Source organism: Colius striatus, chromosome 1 (genome assembly GCF_028858725.1).
Source record: "Colius striatus isolate bColStr4 chromosome 1, bColStr4.1.hap1, whole genome shotgun sequence".
Lineage (NCBI taxonomy): Eukaryota > Metazoa > Chordata > Aves > Coliiformes > Coliidae > Colius > Colius striatus.
In genome coordinates, this window is record NC_084759.1 from 500920 (window position 1) to 518124 (window position 17205).

Here is a 17205-nt window from a genome sequence, read left to right on the forward strand (position 1 = left end):
TGCCGCGGTCACCGCGCCGTCCTGGTTCACCAACAACTCATCGTTACATAGCAACGGTTGTCACTGTTACCTAGCAGAGGTTGTCACGGTTACCTAGCAGCGGTTGTCACGGTTACTAGCAGCGGTTGTCCCGGTCCCCCGGCAGTTGTTGCTGCTGCTGTTGTCGTCATCGTCGTCCCTGGCCCCAGATAACCCTCAGCGCTGTGGGGCCTGTTCCTCCTGCTCCTCGACCGCCTCAGGGACCCTGAGTCCTGGGGGGACCCTGCACCCCTCTGGGACCCTGCACTCCAGGGGGTCCCTGTGCCCTGAGGGTATCCTGCACTCCTCGGAGACCCTGTGCCCTGGGCGTACCCTGCACACCAGAGGGACCCTGTGCCCTGGGGAGACCCTGCACTCCTCGGGGACCCTGTGCCCTGGGCGTACCCTGCACCCCAGAGGGACCCTGTGCCCTGGGGGAAAGCTGTGCCTTGGTGGGACCCTGCACCTTAGTGAGACCCATTCTCTCCCTAGGACCCTGTGGCCTGTCAGGACCCTGTGCCCCCACAGACCTCTGTGCCCTGTCAGGACCCTGTGCCCCCGCAGGCCACTGCCGTGTGGCAGGACCTGGTCTCCGTGCAGACCCCTGTGCCCGGGCAGGCACTCCCCGCCGGAGCTGGCGCTCGAGGCGCTCCACACGCAGTGCCAGCTTGAAGGCGCTGGACTCCAGCTGTGCCAGGAGCCTGGCTGCCCGCGTCTGCAGCCCCTCCAGCGCTGTCTCCAGTGCCTGCACCCGGCTCTCAGCCTCCTCCTCTGCCGCTGCAGCCGCCGCCTCGGCGTGCACGTCCAGCTTGCCCATGCGCAGCAGGAGCTCGCGGCCCTTGGCCTCCATGGTGGCCCGGGCGCTGGGGAACTCGGCCAGCACCTCCACCAGGTCATCCTTGGAGAGGCAGAAGAGGTCCGAGTAGCCGATGCTCATGATGTTGGCCGTGCGCCGGTTCCCGGAGGTGTTCCCTGGTGGGGTGGGGGCTGCGGTGAGGCAGGGGGGAGGGGGCCGGGGGGGCTGTGGCAGAGGGACTGGAGGCTCACCTCTGATGTTGATGAGGCTGATCTCCCCGAAGTAGAGCCCCTCGCCCAGGACAGCGAGCTGGGTGACACCGTCCTCGGCCACCACAGCCAGCCTTCCCTCGCGGACAAAGTACATCTCGCGGCCCACGTCTCCCCTGCGGCACACGAACTCTCCGGGGCCGAAGACCTGCGGGCGCAGGCGCAGCACCAGCTGCCGCAGCACGCTGCGCTCGCAGCTCTGGAACAGGCCGACGCGGCGCAGGGCCGGCAGGTGGACGTCGGCCGCCAGCTCTGCCCGCAGCCCCCGCGGCAGGTACCGCAGCACCGCCCGCTCCGCCGGCAGCTTCCGCTGTGCCCGCAGGTGATGGTGCCAGAGGGCCACGCGCCGCTCCAGCCGCCCCGCCCGCGCCCTGCGCCCGCAGGTAGCGCCGCACCGGCTCGGGGTCGGGGTAGAAGGCGGTGTCGGCAGCGTTCATGTTGCAGATGACGGAGCTGATGCTGCCAGTGATGGTGGCGAAGCCCAGCACGGCCAGGAGGGAGCCGGCGGTGACGAAGAGGAACTCCTCCTCCCGCCGGGGCTCCGGCGTGTCGCCCACGGTGGTGAGGATGAGGGTGGAGAAGTAGAAGCTGTGGAGGTACTGCCGCAGCGGGCAGCCGAAGCCAGGGCTGCTGGCGTTGGGGCAGACCCAGGCGTCGGTGCCCAGCCCCAGCTTGGCCGAGAGAGCGAAGTAGAGGCAGGCGTGGCAGTGGATGGTGGTGAAGACGTAGAGCATGAGCTTGGCCACGCGGAAGGCGTTGGGGTGGGCCGTGCGCGTCTCCCGGCGGTCGAAGGCCTCGAAGAGCCGCGGTGCGCGCAGGCAGCGGTTGGCGCGTGCCGCGGGCCCCAGGCGCAGGCACAGCAGGTCGGTGGGCAGCACCGCGGCCACGTCGCGGGGGAAGCGCCAGGAGCACAGGTAGCGCCGCCGGATGCGGCCGCGGTCCCGCACCACGATGCCGTCCTCCAGGAAGGCTGGAGGTGATTGGTCAGGACCCCCGTGCTGCAGGGGCTCCCTGGCAGAGGGCAGGCTGCGGCATCTCCCAGAGCTGGGGGGGTGACGTGAGGTGTGAGGGGCTTGGGGTGCCCAGGCTTTCCCTGTGCTGGGAGGAGGTTGATGGGAGGGGACCAGGGGTGTGACTGGAACAGGGCACAGAGGGGTCCCTGGGGCTGGGTCTCCTGGAAGGGACCCAGGATGAGTGTCCCCTGGGACATGGCTGGGAGTCCCTTGGTGCTGAGGGGCCCAGTGGTGGGTGCTGGGACCCCAGAGTGCCCACCTGCACCCAGGTTCCCCTGCTGGTCTGGCTGATGGGGTGATGAGGGGGGATTGTGTGTGTGTGCACCTGAGGGTCTGCTCTGTGTGTGTGGGTGTGCACGCACACGTGTGTGTGTGTGGGTGGGTGGGTGGATGCACGTATGCAGGGGCATGCACACGCATGTGCATGATGCATGGTTGTTTGCATGGACCTGTGAGGGCACACGTGTGCATAAACACACCTGTGCAAGCATGTGTGTGAGTGTGAGACTGCAGGCAGGCAGAGGCAGGTGGGGGGGCAGGTGGGGGGGCTGGCAGAGGGCAGGAAGGAGTTGGAAGGGGGCAGATGAGGGGCAGGCGAGGGGCAGAGAGGAGCAAGAAGGGGCAGGAAGGGGGCAGACAGGGGCAGGTGGGGGGCAGGCATGGGCAGGAAGAGGCTCAGGGGTACAGGCACTGACCAGTGTGGAGGTGCACGGCGATGTCCAGCAGGTACAGCGTGTCACAGAGATGGTCCAGGGCCAGCCACAGCCCCACGTGCTGCTCCTGCAGGTCAGGGAAGCAGGACCTGACAGCCCAGGCAGCGTCACTGCTGCTGGGATGGTGCAGGTAGGTGCCAGGAGCCCCCATCCCGACCACCGTGGTCCCACCCACCCACCTTCCCTTGGGCATCGGTACCCTTCAGCACCTGCAGATGAGGATGATCCAGTTGTACAGGATGGGCACAGCCATGATGCTGATCCACCAGTAGTACCAGTCGCCGGACGGGTCCAGGGTCCAGTCCCAGAGGGTGAAGGCTCTGTGGGGGGGACGTGGGGACCTCAGGGCCGCCCCATCCCTCTGTGCCTGCCAGCCCCACACCGTGCCCCGGTTGCCCGCGGCTCCTGGGCTGAGCCGTGGCAGGGGTGCTCCCCCCGCTCCTGCAGCTCCAGCGGGACCGAGGAGGGGGGGTCCCCTCCGTGCCCTCGCGCCCCGGACCCCGCTCACCCCCCGGCGCGTCCGGTGCCGGTGCCGGGCTCGGCTGCAGCGGTGGGACCGGTGCTGGCGGGCGGCTGCGAACGAACCCAGCGGCGGGTCCGTGAGAAGTCCAGTCCGCGCATCCCGCACCGCGGTGAGGGTCCTGCCGCCCCCCGCACCCAGCGCTTGCTGCGGCCCGGGCACGGCACCGAGCGCGTCCCTCAGCGAGACCAGGCGCGTCCTGGCAACGCGGCGTCCCGGGAGGCTCCCCGGTCCCGGTCCCCCGGGCGTGCGGGGCGGTGGCTCCGCCGTGGGCTGGCGCGGGGCCGTGCCGCGGGCGGTGCAGGAGTCCCCGGGACACGCGTGACCCCTCCGAAACAACCAGCGCCAGAGGTGCCGGGGCGCGGGCTCCGGGGCCGGGTGCGCAGGGGGTCGGTGCCGGCGGGTGCTGGGAAATCCCCGAGGAGCTGGCCGCGGGCGTGCGAGGCGGGAGCCGCAGGTCACGGCAGGGCGCGGGTGCTGTGCGGGGCCGCACCGGGCACACGTGGGGCTGAGAACGGGGCGCTGGTTGCTGTGCGGGGGTAACTGTGCCCGTGGGAACGGGGAGCAGGGACGGGACAGCCGGCAGCGCGGAGCGCGGTGCCTCCTGCAGCCCGGTTGTCCGTGACCACGGACTTGTCTGTGCCCGGTGCGGCACCCGGTGAAGTGTCCAGGGCAGTGGGTGACCGGTACCGAATTACACGGGTACCCAGTGCGGGGTTATCCAGTGCAGGGAGTGCCCAGTGCAAGGTGTGTCCGGTACACGAGTACCCGGTGCAGGGGTGCCTGGTGCAGGGATGCCCGGTGCAGGGGGTCTCCAGTGCAGGGCTCAGTGTGGTGCTCCGAGCAGTGGTGCCCTGTGCAGAGCTGTCTAGTACAGGAGTGCCCGGTACAGCGATGCCCGGTGCAGGGGGTGCCCGGTACAGTAACTCCCGGTACAGCGGTGGCCAGTACAGAGGTGCCCGGTACAGGGAGCGCCCAGTACAGTGGTGCCGGGTGCAGCGATGCCCGGTGTAGGGGTGCCGGGTACGAGGGGTGCCCGGTACAGTAGTTCCCGGTACAGCAGTGCCTGGTGCAGCGATGCCCGGTACAGCGGTGCCCGGTACAGCGGTGCTCGGTGCAGAGGGTGCCCGGTGTAGGGATGCCCGGTGTAGGGATGCCCGATGCAAGGGGTTCCCAGTGTAGGGGTGCCCGGTGCAGGGTGTGCCCGGTGCAGGGATGCCCGGTGTAGGGATGCCCGGTGCAGGGATGCCCGTTGCAGGGTGTGCCCGGTGCAGGGATGCCCGGTGTAGGGATGCCCGGTGCAGGTTGTGCCCGGTGTAGGGATGCCCGGTGCAGGTTGTGCCCGGTGCAGGGATGCCCCGTGCAGGGATCCCCGGTGCAGGTTGTGCCCGGTGCAGGGATGCCCGGTGCAGGTTGTGCCCGGTGCAGGGATGCCCGGTGCAGGGATGCCCGGTGCAGGTTGTGCCCGGTGCAGGGATGCCCGGTGCAGGTTGTGCCCGGTGCAGCGATGCCCGGTGCAGGGATGCCCGGTGCAGGTTGTGCCCGGTGCAGGTTGTGCCCGGTACAGGGATGCCCGGTACAGGGATGCCCGGTGCAGGGATGCCCGGTGCAGCGATGCCCGGTGCAGGGATCCCCGGTGCAGGTTGTGCCCGGTGCAGGTTGTGCCCGGTACAGGGATGCCCGGTGCAGCGATGCCCGGTGCAGCGATGCCCGGTGCAGGGATCCCCGGTGCAGGTTGTGCCCGGTGCAGGGATGCCCGGTGCAGGGATGCCCGGTGCAGGTTGTGCCCGGTGCAGGGATGCCCGGTGCAGCGATGCCCGGTGCAGGTTGTGCCCGGTGCAGGGATGCCCGGTGCAGCGATGCCCGGTGCAGGTTGTGCCCGGTGCAGGGATGCCCGGTGCAGGGATGCCCGGTGCAGGTTGTGCCCGGTGCAGGGATGCCCGGTGCAGCGATGCCCGGTGCAGGGATGCCCGGTGCAGGGATGCCCGGTGCAGGTTGTGCCCGGTGCAGGTTGTGCCCGGTGCAGGGATGCCCGGTGCAGGTTGTGCCCGGTGCAGGTTGTGCCCGGTGCAGGGATGCCCGGTGCAGCGATGCCCGGTGCAGGGATGCCCGGTGCAGCGATGCCCGGTGCAGCGATGCCCGGTGCAGGTTGTGCCCGGTGCAGGGATGCCCGGTGCAGGGATGCCCGGTGCAGGTTGTGCCCGGTGCAGGTTGTGCCCGGTGCAGGGATGCCCGGTGCAGCGATGCCCGGTGCAGGTTGTGCCCGGTGCAGGGATGCCCGGTGCAGGGATGCCCGGTGCAGGTTGTGCCCGGTGCGGGTTGTGCCCGGTGCAGGGATACCCGGTGCAGGGATGCCCGGTGCAGGTTGTGCCCGGTGCAGGGATGCCCGGTGCAGCGATGCCCGGTGCAGGTTGTGCCCGGTGCAGGGATGCCCGGTGCAGCGGTGTCCGGCTCCCGCGCGCCCCTCGTCCCACTCGTCCCCGCGGTGCTCCAGGCCCCGCCCCTTTCCCCGCCCCCTCGCGGCCGGAGCCAATCAGCGCTCGGTATCGGCGGCGCCGGGGCCTGGGGGCGGGGCTTGCGCGGCCAGTGCGTCGGGCGGCGGCGGGAAGATGGCGGCGGCAGCGCGGGGCCCGCAGCGGGGGCGGCCGGTGAGCGCGGGGCCGGCGGGGCCCGGGGGAACGAGACGGGACGGGACGGGCCGGGCCGGGACGGGACGGGACGGGGCGCGGCGCGGCGGGACGCGGCGGGGCTCGGCAGGGCCGGTCCGGGCTCGACGGGGCTGTGCGGGGCCCGCGCGCGCCCTTCGGCCGGCTGTGGCGGGGCCGCGGCCGCCGCCTGCCCTTGGCCGTGTGGGGCTGCCCGGCCCCGCCGAGCCCGAGCCGGGGGCGGCCGGGCAGGGCCGAGCCGGGCCGAGCCGGGCGGAGTGCGGCGGGGCGGGCAGCGGCCGGGCCTGGGCCGGGGCCGGGGCCGGGCCGCGGGGTCCGGGCCCCGTGTCCGACGCCGCCTCTGCCCCCGCAGGTGCTGCGCTGATGGGACCGGAGCGCCGCGACCTTCACCCCAGGTAAGGCCGGGAACAGGGGGTCCCGCTCCCGGCCCGGGGGTGCCCGCGGTGCGGCCAGCGGGCGCGGGGGGTCGGCAGCCCCGGGAGAGGGCTTCGCGGTCCCGTCTGGCCGCTCCCGCCGGCGCTGGGGCTCCCGCTCTGCCCGTTGCCGGCCGGTGCCGCGGGCTCGGCACTGGTCCGGTTGCCCGGCCTTGGCAGGGGCAGGGTCCGGGCCTGGGGTCGAGGCGGGTGTCTGTGCCCTCGCCATCCCTGTCTCCGGCTTCCTCCCCGTGTCCCACAGCTGGGACCTTTGCCACAGGCTCCTGGCACACGGGTGGGCTTGGCGGCACCGCGCTGTGCCCCGGCCGGGTCTCCTCTGCCTGGGGCCGGGGGCTGAGGCTGGGCCGGTGCCGGCAGTGAGCTGGCAAAGCCCTGGCTCATGGGGCTGTCCCTTGGTGGCTGTGCCATGGTGGCTGGTGTTGCACAGTGCTGGCAGCGTGGCACAGGGGTCCCGTGCAGGGCTGTGCTGTGGTGGCTGGTGTTGCATGGCACTGGCAGCATGGCACAGGGGTCCTGTGGTGGCTGTGCCGTGGTGGCTGGTGTTGCACAGCACTGCCTGCGTGGCACAGGGGTCCCGTGCAGGGCTGTGGCCGTCCCCGCTGGCTGACACCACACCATGGCCTGTGTGTCCCTGCTCTGCTCTGGCTCAGCCGTGGTGGCCCAGGCCCTGGCCTGGCACGCCGGCATCACCACGCTCTAACTTTAGCAGCTGCCGTCAGCCCTCGCTGCAACGGGACACCGGCTGTGCCGGGTATAAATAGTGCTGGTGGCTGCTGGAGCCGCAGGAGGGGGTGGGGGGTGGGCTGCTGCCCAGGGGCTTCGTTCCCCTTGCAGTTTGCTCTGAGGAGGGGCCGTGGCCCTGCCCTGCCCGTGGCAGCTTCTGGCTGTCCCTGCCCAGCCCCGCCAGCTTCCCTCTTTGTGCCTCTTGTGGTCTCGGTTTTCTTTGGTGGCAGCTTTGGCTTCCCAGCCGCCGTGGGAACCCCTCTGCCAGGGCCCGGCTGCCACGGCAGCCCTGGTGCTGCTGGTGGCTGTGCCATGGGGCTGCTGCCGGCCCCAAGCCGTGCCCCAGCCTGGTGTGGGGGCTGCTGGCACGAGGGTGGGCTTTGTGCCTGCAGCCCTGCCCCAACATGCCTGGCACCCGCCACGTGCTGCTGGGGAGGTTATTCCTGGCTGTGGGGGCTGCCGCCGGCTCTCCCTACTGCCGGCTTCCCGGGGGGCTGGGGGCCTCCAGGCTGGGGGCTGAGCTGCCAGGGCAGCTTCCCCTGAGCCAGGCCAGCACGGCACGGCATGGCACGGCACGCTGTGCCCGTCCCTGTGCCGCAGCGAGCCCGGGCGGTGGCGGGGTGCAGGGCCCTATAAATATCCCCATCGTGCCACACCATCCGTGGGTGTGCTGCTGGTGCTGCCACCGCCGCCGGGATGGGCTTTCCCCTCCTTCCCAAGGCTGCTGCCGCCCATCCCCTGTCCCTGGGCTGCTGGGGCCGCTCGTGGCGTCGCCCCTGGGCCCTGGCACTGATTTGGCTCTGAGGACCCTCATGGGCTGGGAATTTCCTCCCTGTGCTGTGGGGCCGTGGTGGGGTTGTTGGGGGGCCTGTGGTCCCACTGGTGTGGGCACAGAGGCTGTGTGTGTCCTCCCCGTGCCATGGGGTTGTTGTGGGGTTGTTGGGGGGCACGTGGTCCCACCAGCATGGTCACAGAGGCTGTGCCGGTGCTGCCTGAGCTGGGTGCCATGTGCCAGGCTGTCTGCCGGGTTCGAAGTGCGGTGCAGGGTGTGTAGGGAGCGGGGGCAGAGCCAGGGCAGCCGGAGCCGCGTGGGCTGTGCCGTGCCGGCGCCCTTCCTCCTGCACCGCTCCCGCCCCGCTCCCGGCGCTGCGGGACGTGCTGGGGGTGCCCACAGGGGAGGGGTTTTGGTGTGGCTGCCCCGGGGCTGAGCCGCGGCTGTCCCCTCAGCCGAGCCAGCTGTGGCAGCAGCATGGAGACAGGGGTCCCGCGGCGCACCCGCTGCCAGGCGGCACTCGGATCCGTCGCGGCGCCGCGCCGCTGCCCGTGAGCGTCCCCGGCCCCGCCGATGGACAGGATGAGCTGGCTGAGCAAGCTGAACCCGCGGGCGGGTGGGCAGCCACGGGCCCCCCGCAGCGCCAGCCTGCAGAGCCCCGTCACCGCCGACCCCGAGACCTGCCTCATGGTCTTCAAGAACCACTGGGCACAGGTGAGCGGGCGCGGGGCTGGCGGCGGTGACCCCCCACCCTGCTCCTGAGCACCCCCTGCCCTCACCCTGCCATGGGCACCGCTCACCCACGGCCCTCAGCACCTCAGCCCCAGGGCTTTGGGATCCCTCCAGGGCTGGGCACTGCCCCAGCTCCCTGGGCAGCCTGGCACAGGGGCTGACACCCCTCTCAGGGAAACAGTTCTGCCTCAGCTCCAGCCTGAACCTCCCCTGGGACAGCTCCAGCCCCTTTCCTCTTGTCACTTGTAGCTCAGGAGCAGAAACCAACCTCCCCAGGCACAGGCTGCTGTGAGGGAGTGTCAGAGTGCTGCTGTGTCCCCTCAGGCTCCTCTTCTCCAGGCTCAACACCCCCATTCCCTCAGCCCCTCCCCAGCCCCTTGTGCTCCAGCCCCTTCCCCAGCTCTGTGCCCGGCTCTGGCCACGCTGCAGCCCCTCAGTGTCCCTGTGGCAGTGAGTGAGGGGCCCAGCACTGACACAGCCCTGCAGCTGCAGCCTCCCCAGGGCCCAGCACAGGGGGACACTCATGGAACCACAGACCCACAGGCTCAACCCACACCTCGCAGCAGCCCCGGTGTGAGCTGCACCGACCCTGGCGGTGTCCGTGGCGGTGCTGAGCCCGGTGCCCGTGGTGCTGCTGCCCAGCGTGTCCGTGTGCCCTCCTGCCCGCAGGTGCTGCACATCCTGGAGCGCCGTGGCTGCAAGGCGGCTGCCGACGACCTGAGCGCCGTGCGCAACAACACCTACCAGATGCTGAACCTGCTGGCCGAGGACCGGCCGCGGGGAGAGGCGGCGGCGCCGGGGCCCATCCTCGAGTTCGTGGCTGCCGAGAACCTGCTGGAGCGGCTGCTGTGCTGGCACCTGCAGGGAGACTTCAGCGAGGAGCGTAAGGTGGAGCAGCTGAAGCTGTACGAGATGCTCATCAGCCAGGCCCGGCAGCCCCTGCTGAGGCACAAGCCCGTGCTGACGCCGCTGCTGCGGCTGCTCAGCCTCTGCGCCGAGCCCTCCTCCACCGCGCTGGAGAACAGCCTGGTCCTGCTGCTCAACCAGCTCTGCGTCTCCGTGGCCAAGGAACCCTCCATCCTGGAGCTGTTCTTCCACAGCCACGCCGACCAGGGTCCCGCCAACCTCATCATCTTCTCCCTCCTCATCCCCTTCATCCACCACGAGGGCGTGCTGGGGCAGCAGGCCAGGGACGCGCTGCTGCTCATCATGGCCATGTCCGCCAGCAACCTCGCCGTGGCCAAGTCCATCACCGACAACTCCTACTTCTGCCCGGTAACGGCTGGCGGCGGCGCGCGGCCGCGTGGGCTCAGCCTGCTGGCGCCGGGGGCGGGCGGCTGATCCCCGCTGTGCCCCCTCTCTCCTCGCCCCAGGTGCTGGCCACGGGCCTGAGCGCCCTGTACTCCTCGCTGCCGCGCAAGATCGAGGTGCGGGGGGACGACTGGCACTTCCTGCGCCGCGAGGACTGGATCGGCGTCTCCTCCCTCGTGCTCTTCATGAACTCCCTGGAGTTCTGCAACGCCGTCATCCAGGTCAGGCCGGGCCGTGGCGGCTGCTGGTGCTGCGTGGGGCCGGCCCTGGCCCCCTCACCCCACTGCTCCTCCTCTGCAGGTCGCCCACCCACTGGTGCAGAAGCAGCTGGTGGATTACGTCCACAACGGGTTCCTGGTGCCCGTCATGGGGCCGGCGCTGCACAAGGTGAGGGTCCCACGGGGCAGTGGGCTTGATCTCCTACCTGCACCCCCTGTGGCCCGGCCCCACGCCGAGCTGCCGCTGCCCACAGACCTCCATCGAGGAGATGATCGCCAGCACGGCCTACCTGGACCTGTTCCTGCGCAGCGTCAGCGAGACGGCGCTGCTCAAAACCTTCCTGCGCTTCGTGCTGCTGCACCGCCACGACAACAGCACCATCCTCGACACCCTCGTGGGCCGCATCAACAGCAACTCCCGGGTGAGAGCTGCTGCACTGTGCTGTGGGCCCCCCGCAGCCCCCAGAGCTCCCCACAGAGCCCTGCAGCTTCCCCACGGCCCCCTGCAGCCCCCAGAGCTCCCCACAGCTCCCTGCAGACCCCCATGGACCCCTGCAGTTCCCCCACAGCCTCCCATGGCCCCCTGCAGCTTTCCCACAGCCCCACCACGGCCCCCTGCAGCCCCCCACAGACCCCTGCAGCTCCTCCACAGACCCCTGCCGCTCCCCTGCAGACCTGCATGGCCCCCTGCAGCCCCCCACAGACCCCTGCAGCCCCCCTGCAGACCTGCATGGTCCCCTATAGCCTCCCACGGACCCCTGCAGCTCCCCTGCATCCCCTCATGACCCCCTGCAGAGCCCCCACAGCCCCCCACAACTTCTCCACAGCCTCCTGCAGCCCCCCATGGCCCCCTGCAGACCCCTCACAGCCTCCCGTGGACACCTGCAGCTCTCCCTAAGCCCCCCTCAGCCCCATGCCTCCCCCCACACCACAGCCCTCATACCTCTGCCCTGTCCCCAGCTCTGCATGGTGTCCCTGAGCCTGTTCCGGACGCTGCTCAGCCTCAACTGCGAGGATGTGATGCTGCAGCTGGTGCTCAGGTACCTCCTCGGGGCCGCAGCTCCCCAGGGTCACCCCCAGCCCTGTGCATGGGATGGACAGCGCTGGGGGCTGGTGGGATCCCCCATCCACGCCCTGCATCTGCCCCCAGGTACCTGCTGCCCTGCAGCCACGTCATGCTGAGCCAGAAGCGGGCGGTCAGGGACCTGGACATCTACGGCAAGACGGCTGCCAAGTTCCTGTCGCTGATCCCGCGTTGCTGCCGCCCTGAGAGCCTGGCGCCGGCGCCACGGGACGAGGAGCACGCGGCCTGGGCCAAGGGTAACGCCGGGGCTCTCAGACAGGGCTCACTTGGGTTTGCCTCACTCTAAGCCAGGACGTCCCCTGCAGCCCACCCTCACGGGTTTGTCACCCCCTCGGCTGCATTTACCCCCAGCCTGGGGCTGGGGGATGGTCACACACCCCCCACAGACACACGAAGCTGCTCCCACCAGGAGCATCACCCCATCTTCCACATCAGCCCAGTGCAGAGGCCCAGAGGGGGTGGGGGTGGAGCATGTTCCCGTCTCCCCATCCTGACATGGTCCTTCATGTCTCCACCTCCCCAGCCCCATGCAGCATGAGGCCTGTGCATGGTCCAGGCTCACAGACTCACCCTGGGGGCACAGATCAGTGCCAGGCCCTGGGCTCAGGGGGAGACAAGCTGCCCCCACCCCAAGGACCCCCCCAGCCCCATGCAGCATGAAGCCTGTGCATGGTCCAGGTTCATATACTCAGCCTGGGGGCACAGATCAGTGCCAGGCCCCAGGCTCAAGGTAAGATGAGCTGCCCCTAGCCTAGGGACCCCCCCCAGCCCCCACCTCCCCAGCCCCATGCAGCACAAAGCCTGTGCATGGTCCAAGTTCATATACTCACTCTGGGGGCGCAGATCAGTGCCAGGCCCTGGGCTCAGGGTGGGACGAGCTGCCCCCAGCTCAGGGACCCCCCAGCCCCAACCTCCCCAGCCCCACATAGCATGAAGCCTGTGCATGGTCCAGGTTCACAGACTCACCCTGGGGGCGCAGATCAGTGCCAGGCTCCATGCTCAGGGTGGGACGAGCTTCCCCCAGCCCCAACCTCCCCAGCCCCATGCAGCACAAAGCCTGTGCATGGTCCAGGTTCACAGACTCACCCTGGGGGCACAGATCAGTGCCAAGCCCCATGCTCAAGGTAAGATGAGCTGCCCCTAGCCTAGGGACCCCCCCCAGCCCCCACCTCCCCAGCCCCATGCAGCACAAAGCCTGTGCATGGTCCAAGTTCATATACTCTGGGGACGCAGATCAGTGTCAGGCTCCATGCTCAGGGTGGGATGAGCTTCCCCCAGCCCCCACCTCCCCAGCCCCATGCAGCACAAAGCCTGTGCACGGTCCAGGTTCACAGACTCACCCTGGGGGCGCAGATCAGTGCCAGGCTCCGTGCTTGTCGTGGGGCGAGCTGCTCCCAGTCCAGGGACTGACCCCCCCATCGCCAGCCCCACACTGACGCCCTCGCTGCGCTGTCACCCGCAGGCCACGGCAGCCCCGGCCTGGACGGCTCCTCCTCGGCAGTGGTGACGGTCCCCAGACCCTCCACTCCGTCGCGCCTCTCCTTCTTCTCGCGGCAGCCCGAGGCGGCGGGGCCGGCGCCGCGCTCCCCCGGCACGCCGGGCGGCAGCCCTGGACCCCGTGCCGCGCGCTGCGACGACGTGTCGGAGCTGGACAGGAACTACCTGGAGTACCTGCGGGACGCTCGGCGCAGCATCGACCGCTGTGCGTGGGCCTGCCGCGTCTGGTCAGCGCCCTACGACGGCGAGGAGCCCGGCGCCAGCCCCCCGGCACCCCCCACCCCGCGGACTAAAAAGCGGGGCTTGCCGGAGGAGGGCGCGACCGAGGCGCCCGGGGGGCTCCCGGGCAGCGCCGGGGCCGAGCCCGGCTCGGGGGGGCCCCGGCCCCCGAGGCGCAGGACTCGGCGGGGCTGCTGAATGGGGCGCGCGGGCCGGCGCAGCCCGGCCGGCCCCAGGGGGACGTGGCGGTGAAGAAGGTGCGGCGCAGCCCCCACGGCGAGGCCGACGGCGCGGGGGTCCCCCCGGAGCGGGAGCAGCGGCCGCCCCCGGCGCAGAACGGAGCCGTGGCCGCCGCGGGCTGGGAGCCGCTGCCCTCGGTGGACTCGCTGATCGAGGAGCTGCTGGCGCGCGTCCCGGCCGAGCACAACGGCGCCGGCGTCACCATCGAGGCCTTCACCGAGGAGCTGCGGGAGATCGAGGCCGAGATGAAGAACGGCGCCGGAGCCCCCCGAGCCGCCCCCCCGGAGCCCCCCGAGCCGCCGCTGTCCCGGGAGGAAGAGGAGGCCTTCGCCAGCTTCGCCGCGCTGCCCGAGGGGGACGCGCCGGGCCGGGCGCCGCTGCGGCCGCCGGACCCCCTGGCACAGCTGGTGGCCAGCCCCCCGCGGGCCCTGGGGCCGCCCCCCAGCCAGCCCTTCACAGGTGGGGCTGGGAGCCGGCACGGGGCGGGGGGGGTCCCGCCGGCCGTCGCCCCCCGTGACGCGCCGCCTCCCGCAGGCCCCTTCGTCTCGGTGCTGTTCGGGAAGCTGGAGAACATGCTGCACAACTCGCTCTACGTCAACTTCCTGCTGACGGGGCTGGTGGCCCAGCTGGCCTGCTACCCCCAGCCCCTGCTGCGCTCCTTCCTCCTCAACACCAACATGGTCTTCCAGCCCAGCGTCAAGTCCCTGCTGCAGGTCTGGCCCCTGGGACCACCCCCCTCCCCGTTCCCCAGCCCCTCCCGGGGCCGCCCCTCACGGCCTCCCCCGGCCCCGCAGGTCCTCGGCTCGGTGAAGAACAAGATCGAGAGCTTTGCCGCCAGCCAGGAGGATTTCCCGGCGCTGCTCTTCAAAGCCAAGAAGTACCTGATCGCCCGCGGGAAGCTGGACTGGGCCGAGGCGCCCGGCTCGGGGCCCTCGCTGCGCCGCGCCGAGGCGCTGGGTGAGGCCCCGGGGGGCTGCGGCAGGGGCTGGGGGCTTGCACGGGGCAGTGGGATGGGGGTGGCGGGGGGCTGGGGGCTGGTCAGAGGGGTGGGGGACTGCAGGTTGTGCTGGCTGGGGGCTGCATTGGTAGTGGGGAGAGGGGTGATGGGGAGGGCTGGGGGATGCACAGGGCAGGGGAGGCGGGTTGTGGGTGATGGGGAGGGCTGGGGGCTGCACAGGGCAGGGGAGGCGGGTTGTGGGTGATGGGGAGGACTGGGGGCTGCACAGGGCAGGGGAGGCGGGTTGTGGGTGATGGGGAGGGCTGGGGGCTGCACAGGGCAGGGGAGGCGGGTTGTGGGTGATGGGGAGGGCTGGGGGCTGCACAGGGCACTGTACAGTGGGCTGCTGGCTTCACAGGGTAGGGGTCAGCGGGCCCAGGGCTGTTGGGCTGGGGGCAGTGGGCAGGGGCTGTGGGCAGGGGTTGCTGAGCAGAGGCCATGGGGCAGGGGCTGTGAGCAGGGGCCACTGGACAGGGGTCTGGGGCCATTGGGCAGGAGTCTGGGGGCATTGAGCTGGATGGAGCCATTGGGCAAGGGCTGTTGGTCAAGGGGTCTGGGGACATTGGGCAGGGAGCATCAGGCAGGGGGTGCTGGGCAGGGGCTGTTGGGCAAGGATCTGAGGGCTTTGGACAGGGGTTGTGGGCATTGGGTAGGGGCATTGGTCAAGGGCTGTTGGGCAGGAGTCTGGGGGCAGAGGCTGTGAGCAGGGGCTACTGGACAGGAGTCTGGGGGCATTGAGCTGGAGCTATTGGGCAAGGGCTGTTGGTCAGGGGTCTGGGGGCATTGAGCAGGGAGCATCAGGCAGGGAGTGCTGGGCAGGGGCTGTTGGGCAGGGGTCTGAGGGCTTTGGGCAGGGGCTGTGGGCATTGGGTAGGGGCATTAGTCAGGGGCTGTGAGCAGGGGTCTGGGGGCAGGGGCTGTGAGCAGGGGTCTGAGGGCAGGGGCTGTGAGCAGGGGTCTGAGGGCTTTGGGCAGGGGCTGTGGGCACTGGGTAGGGGCATTGGGCAGGGGCTGTTGGGCAGGGGCTGTGAGCAGGGGTCTGGGGGCGGAGTGCTGGGCAGGGGTCCACTCCTGCCGTGTGCCCGCAGCCAAGAGCCGGAAGCCGTCCCTCGGGGAGCTGCTGCTGCGGCACAGCAACAGCCCGACGCGGGCGCGGCAGGCGGCGCAGCTGCAGGCGGCGCAGCTGCAGGCGGCTCAGGTGCAGGCGGCGCAGCTGCAGGCGCTGCAGGCGCGGGACGGCCCGGCGCTGCTGCGCGGCTCGGCCGAGCGCCAGGGCCAGGCGCTGCGCGTCCGCAACGCCGTGTACTGCGCCGTCATCTTCAGCGAGTTCCTCAAGGAGCTGGCGGCCATCGCCCAGGCCCACGCCGTCACCTCCCCGTTCCTCACCGAGCCCCCCGAGGAGTGACCCCCCGGCCCCGCCCCGGCCCCGCTGGAGCCTTTTTAACCACCCCAGGACATGGACCTTTTTAATTTATTGGGGACGAATGTTTGGGGGGGGGGCCGGGGGGGGGGCACAGGGCAGGACCCTGGGCAGCCCCAGCGTGGGGAGGGGGCTCTGCAGAGCGCTGTGGGGCGCGCTGGCTCTGCCCCCGGGCCCCCCCACTCCCCCCCTCCCCCAGGGCTCGGGGGCACTCGTGCAGCCCCTCTGTGCGGGGCGGGGGGCAGCAGGCTGGGGGCTGCATGGGGGGGCTGCGTGTGTCTGTGCTGTGTCAAAGCCCTTCGGTAATAAAGGGTCTGGGCGAGGGCATCGGTGCTGCTGCTGGGGGCTGGGCTGGGGGCTCCCCCCGAGCTGATGCAGGGGCTTGGGTCGGGCAGCTGGGAGCGAGGCTGTGACAGGAGGGGATGGCTGGAGGGTCCCTGGGCTGGGGGCTGCATGGGGGTCTGGCGCTGCTCTGAGCCCTCAGGCTGAGTCCATGAACCTGGACTGTGCACAGGCTGCGGGGGGCTGGGGAGGTGGGGGCGTGAAGGACCTTGTCAGGATGGGGAGGTGGAGACACAGGAGGCTGCAGTGAGCTGAGGGTTGGTCTCTGCTCCCGAGTGACAGGATGAGAGGAAAGAGGCTGGAGCTGTCCCAGGGGAGGCTGAGGCTGGAGCTGAGGCAGAACTGTTTCCCTGAGAGGGGTGTCAGCCCTGTGCCAGGCTGCCCAGGGAGCTGGGGGAGTGCCCAGCCCTGGAGGGATCCCAAAGCCCTGGGGCTGAGGTGCTGAGGGCTGTGGTTCGGTGGTGGCTGTGGCAGGGTGAGCTCAGGGCTGAAGCAGCTTCAGGGGCTTGTGGAGCCCGAAGGATGCTGTGATTCTCTGCCTGCTGCTGGATGGGCTGGGGGGGGCTTTGCCTAATGAGTTGTCGCTAATGAAGCAGTGTGCAGGGCAGTGGGCAGTGCTCCTGTGGTGCAGGACACAGCCCTGGACTGCGGGTTGGGCTGGGGGGACAGATCCTGCCCTGACATGGTGCTCCTGGGGCACATCAGAGCTTGTGCTGTGCAGGCACACACCATCCCATCCCATCCCATTCCATCCCATCCCATCCCATCCCATCCCATCCCACCCCACCCCATCCCACCCCATCCCATCCCATCCCATTCCATCCCATCCCATCCTATCCCATTCCATCCCATCCCATCCCATCCCATCCCATCCTATCCCATCCCATCCCATCCCATCCCATCCCATCCCATCCCATCCCACCCCATCCCATCCCATCCCATCCCATTCCCTCCCATCCCACCCCATCCCATCCCATCCCCTCCCATCCCACCCCATCCCATCCCATCCCATCCTATCCTATTCCATCCCATTCCCTCCCATCCCATCCCATCCCATCCCATCCCATCCTATCCTATTCCATCCCATCCCACCCCATCCCACCCCACCCCATCCCATCCCCTCCCATCCCATCCCATCCCATCCCATCCCATCCCACCCCCTCCCATCCCATCCCATCCCATCCCATCCCATCCCATCCCATTCCCTCCCATCCCATCCCA

At 70.4% G+C, this 17205-nt stretch overlaps 1 protein-coding gene across 1 annotated transcript; it reads left to right on the plus strand.

Moving 5' to 3' along the window:
- The first annotated feature begins 5900 nt into the window (after positions 1 to 5900).
- FHIP1B (FHF complex subunit HOOK interacting protein 1B) lies at positions 5901 to 15948 on the plus strand. The gene is given in 14 exon segments (XM_061989969.1): positions 5901 to 5977; positions 6348 to 6390; positions 8380 to 8638; positions 9326 to 9931; positions 10030 to 10188; positions 10268 to 10354; positions 10440 to 10607; positions 11146 to 11225; positions 11336 to 11505; positions 12732 to 13144; positions 13147 to 13684; positions 13760 to 13938; positions 14020 to 14182; positions 15311 to 15948. Coding segments are annotated over 12 exon segments (3021 nt in total). The 5' UTR covers positions 5901 to 5977; positions 6348 to 6390; positions 8380 to 8497; the 3' UTR covers positions 15628 to 15948.
- Positions 15949 to 17205: the final 1257 nt, after the last annotated feature.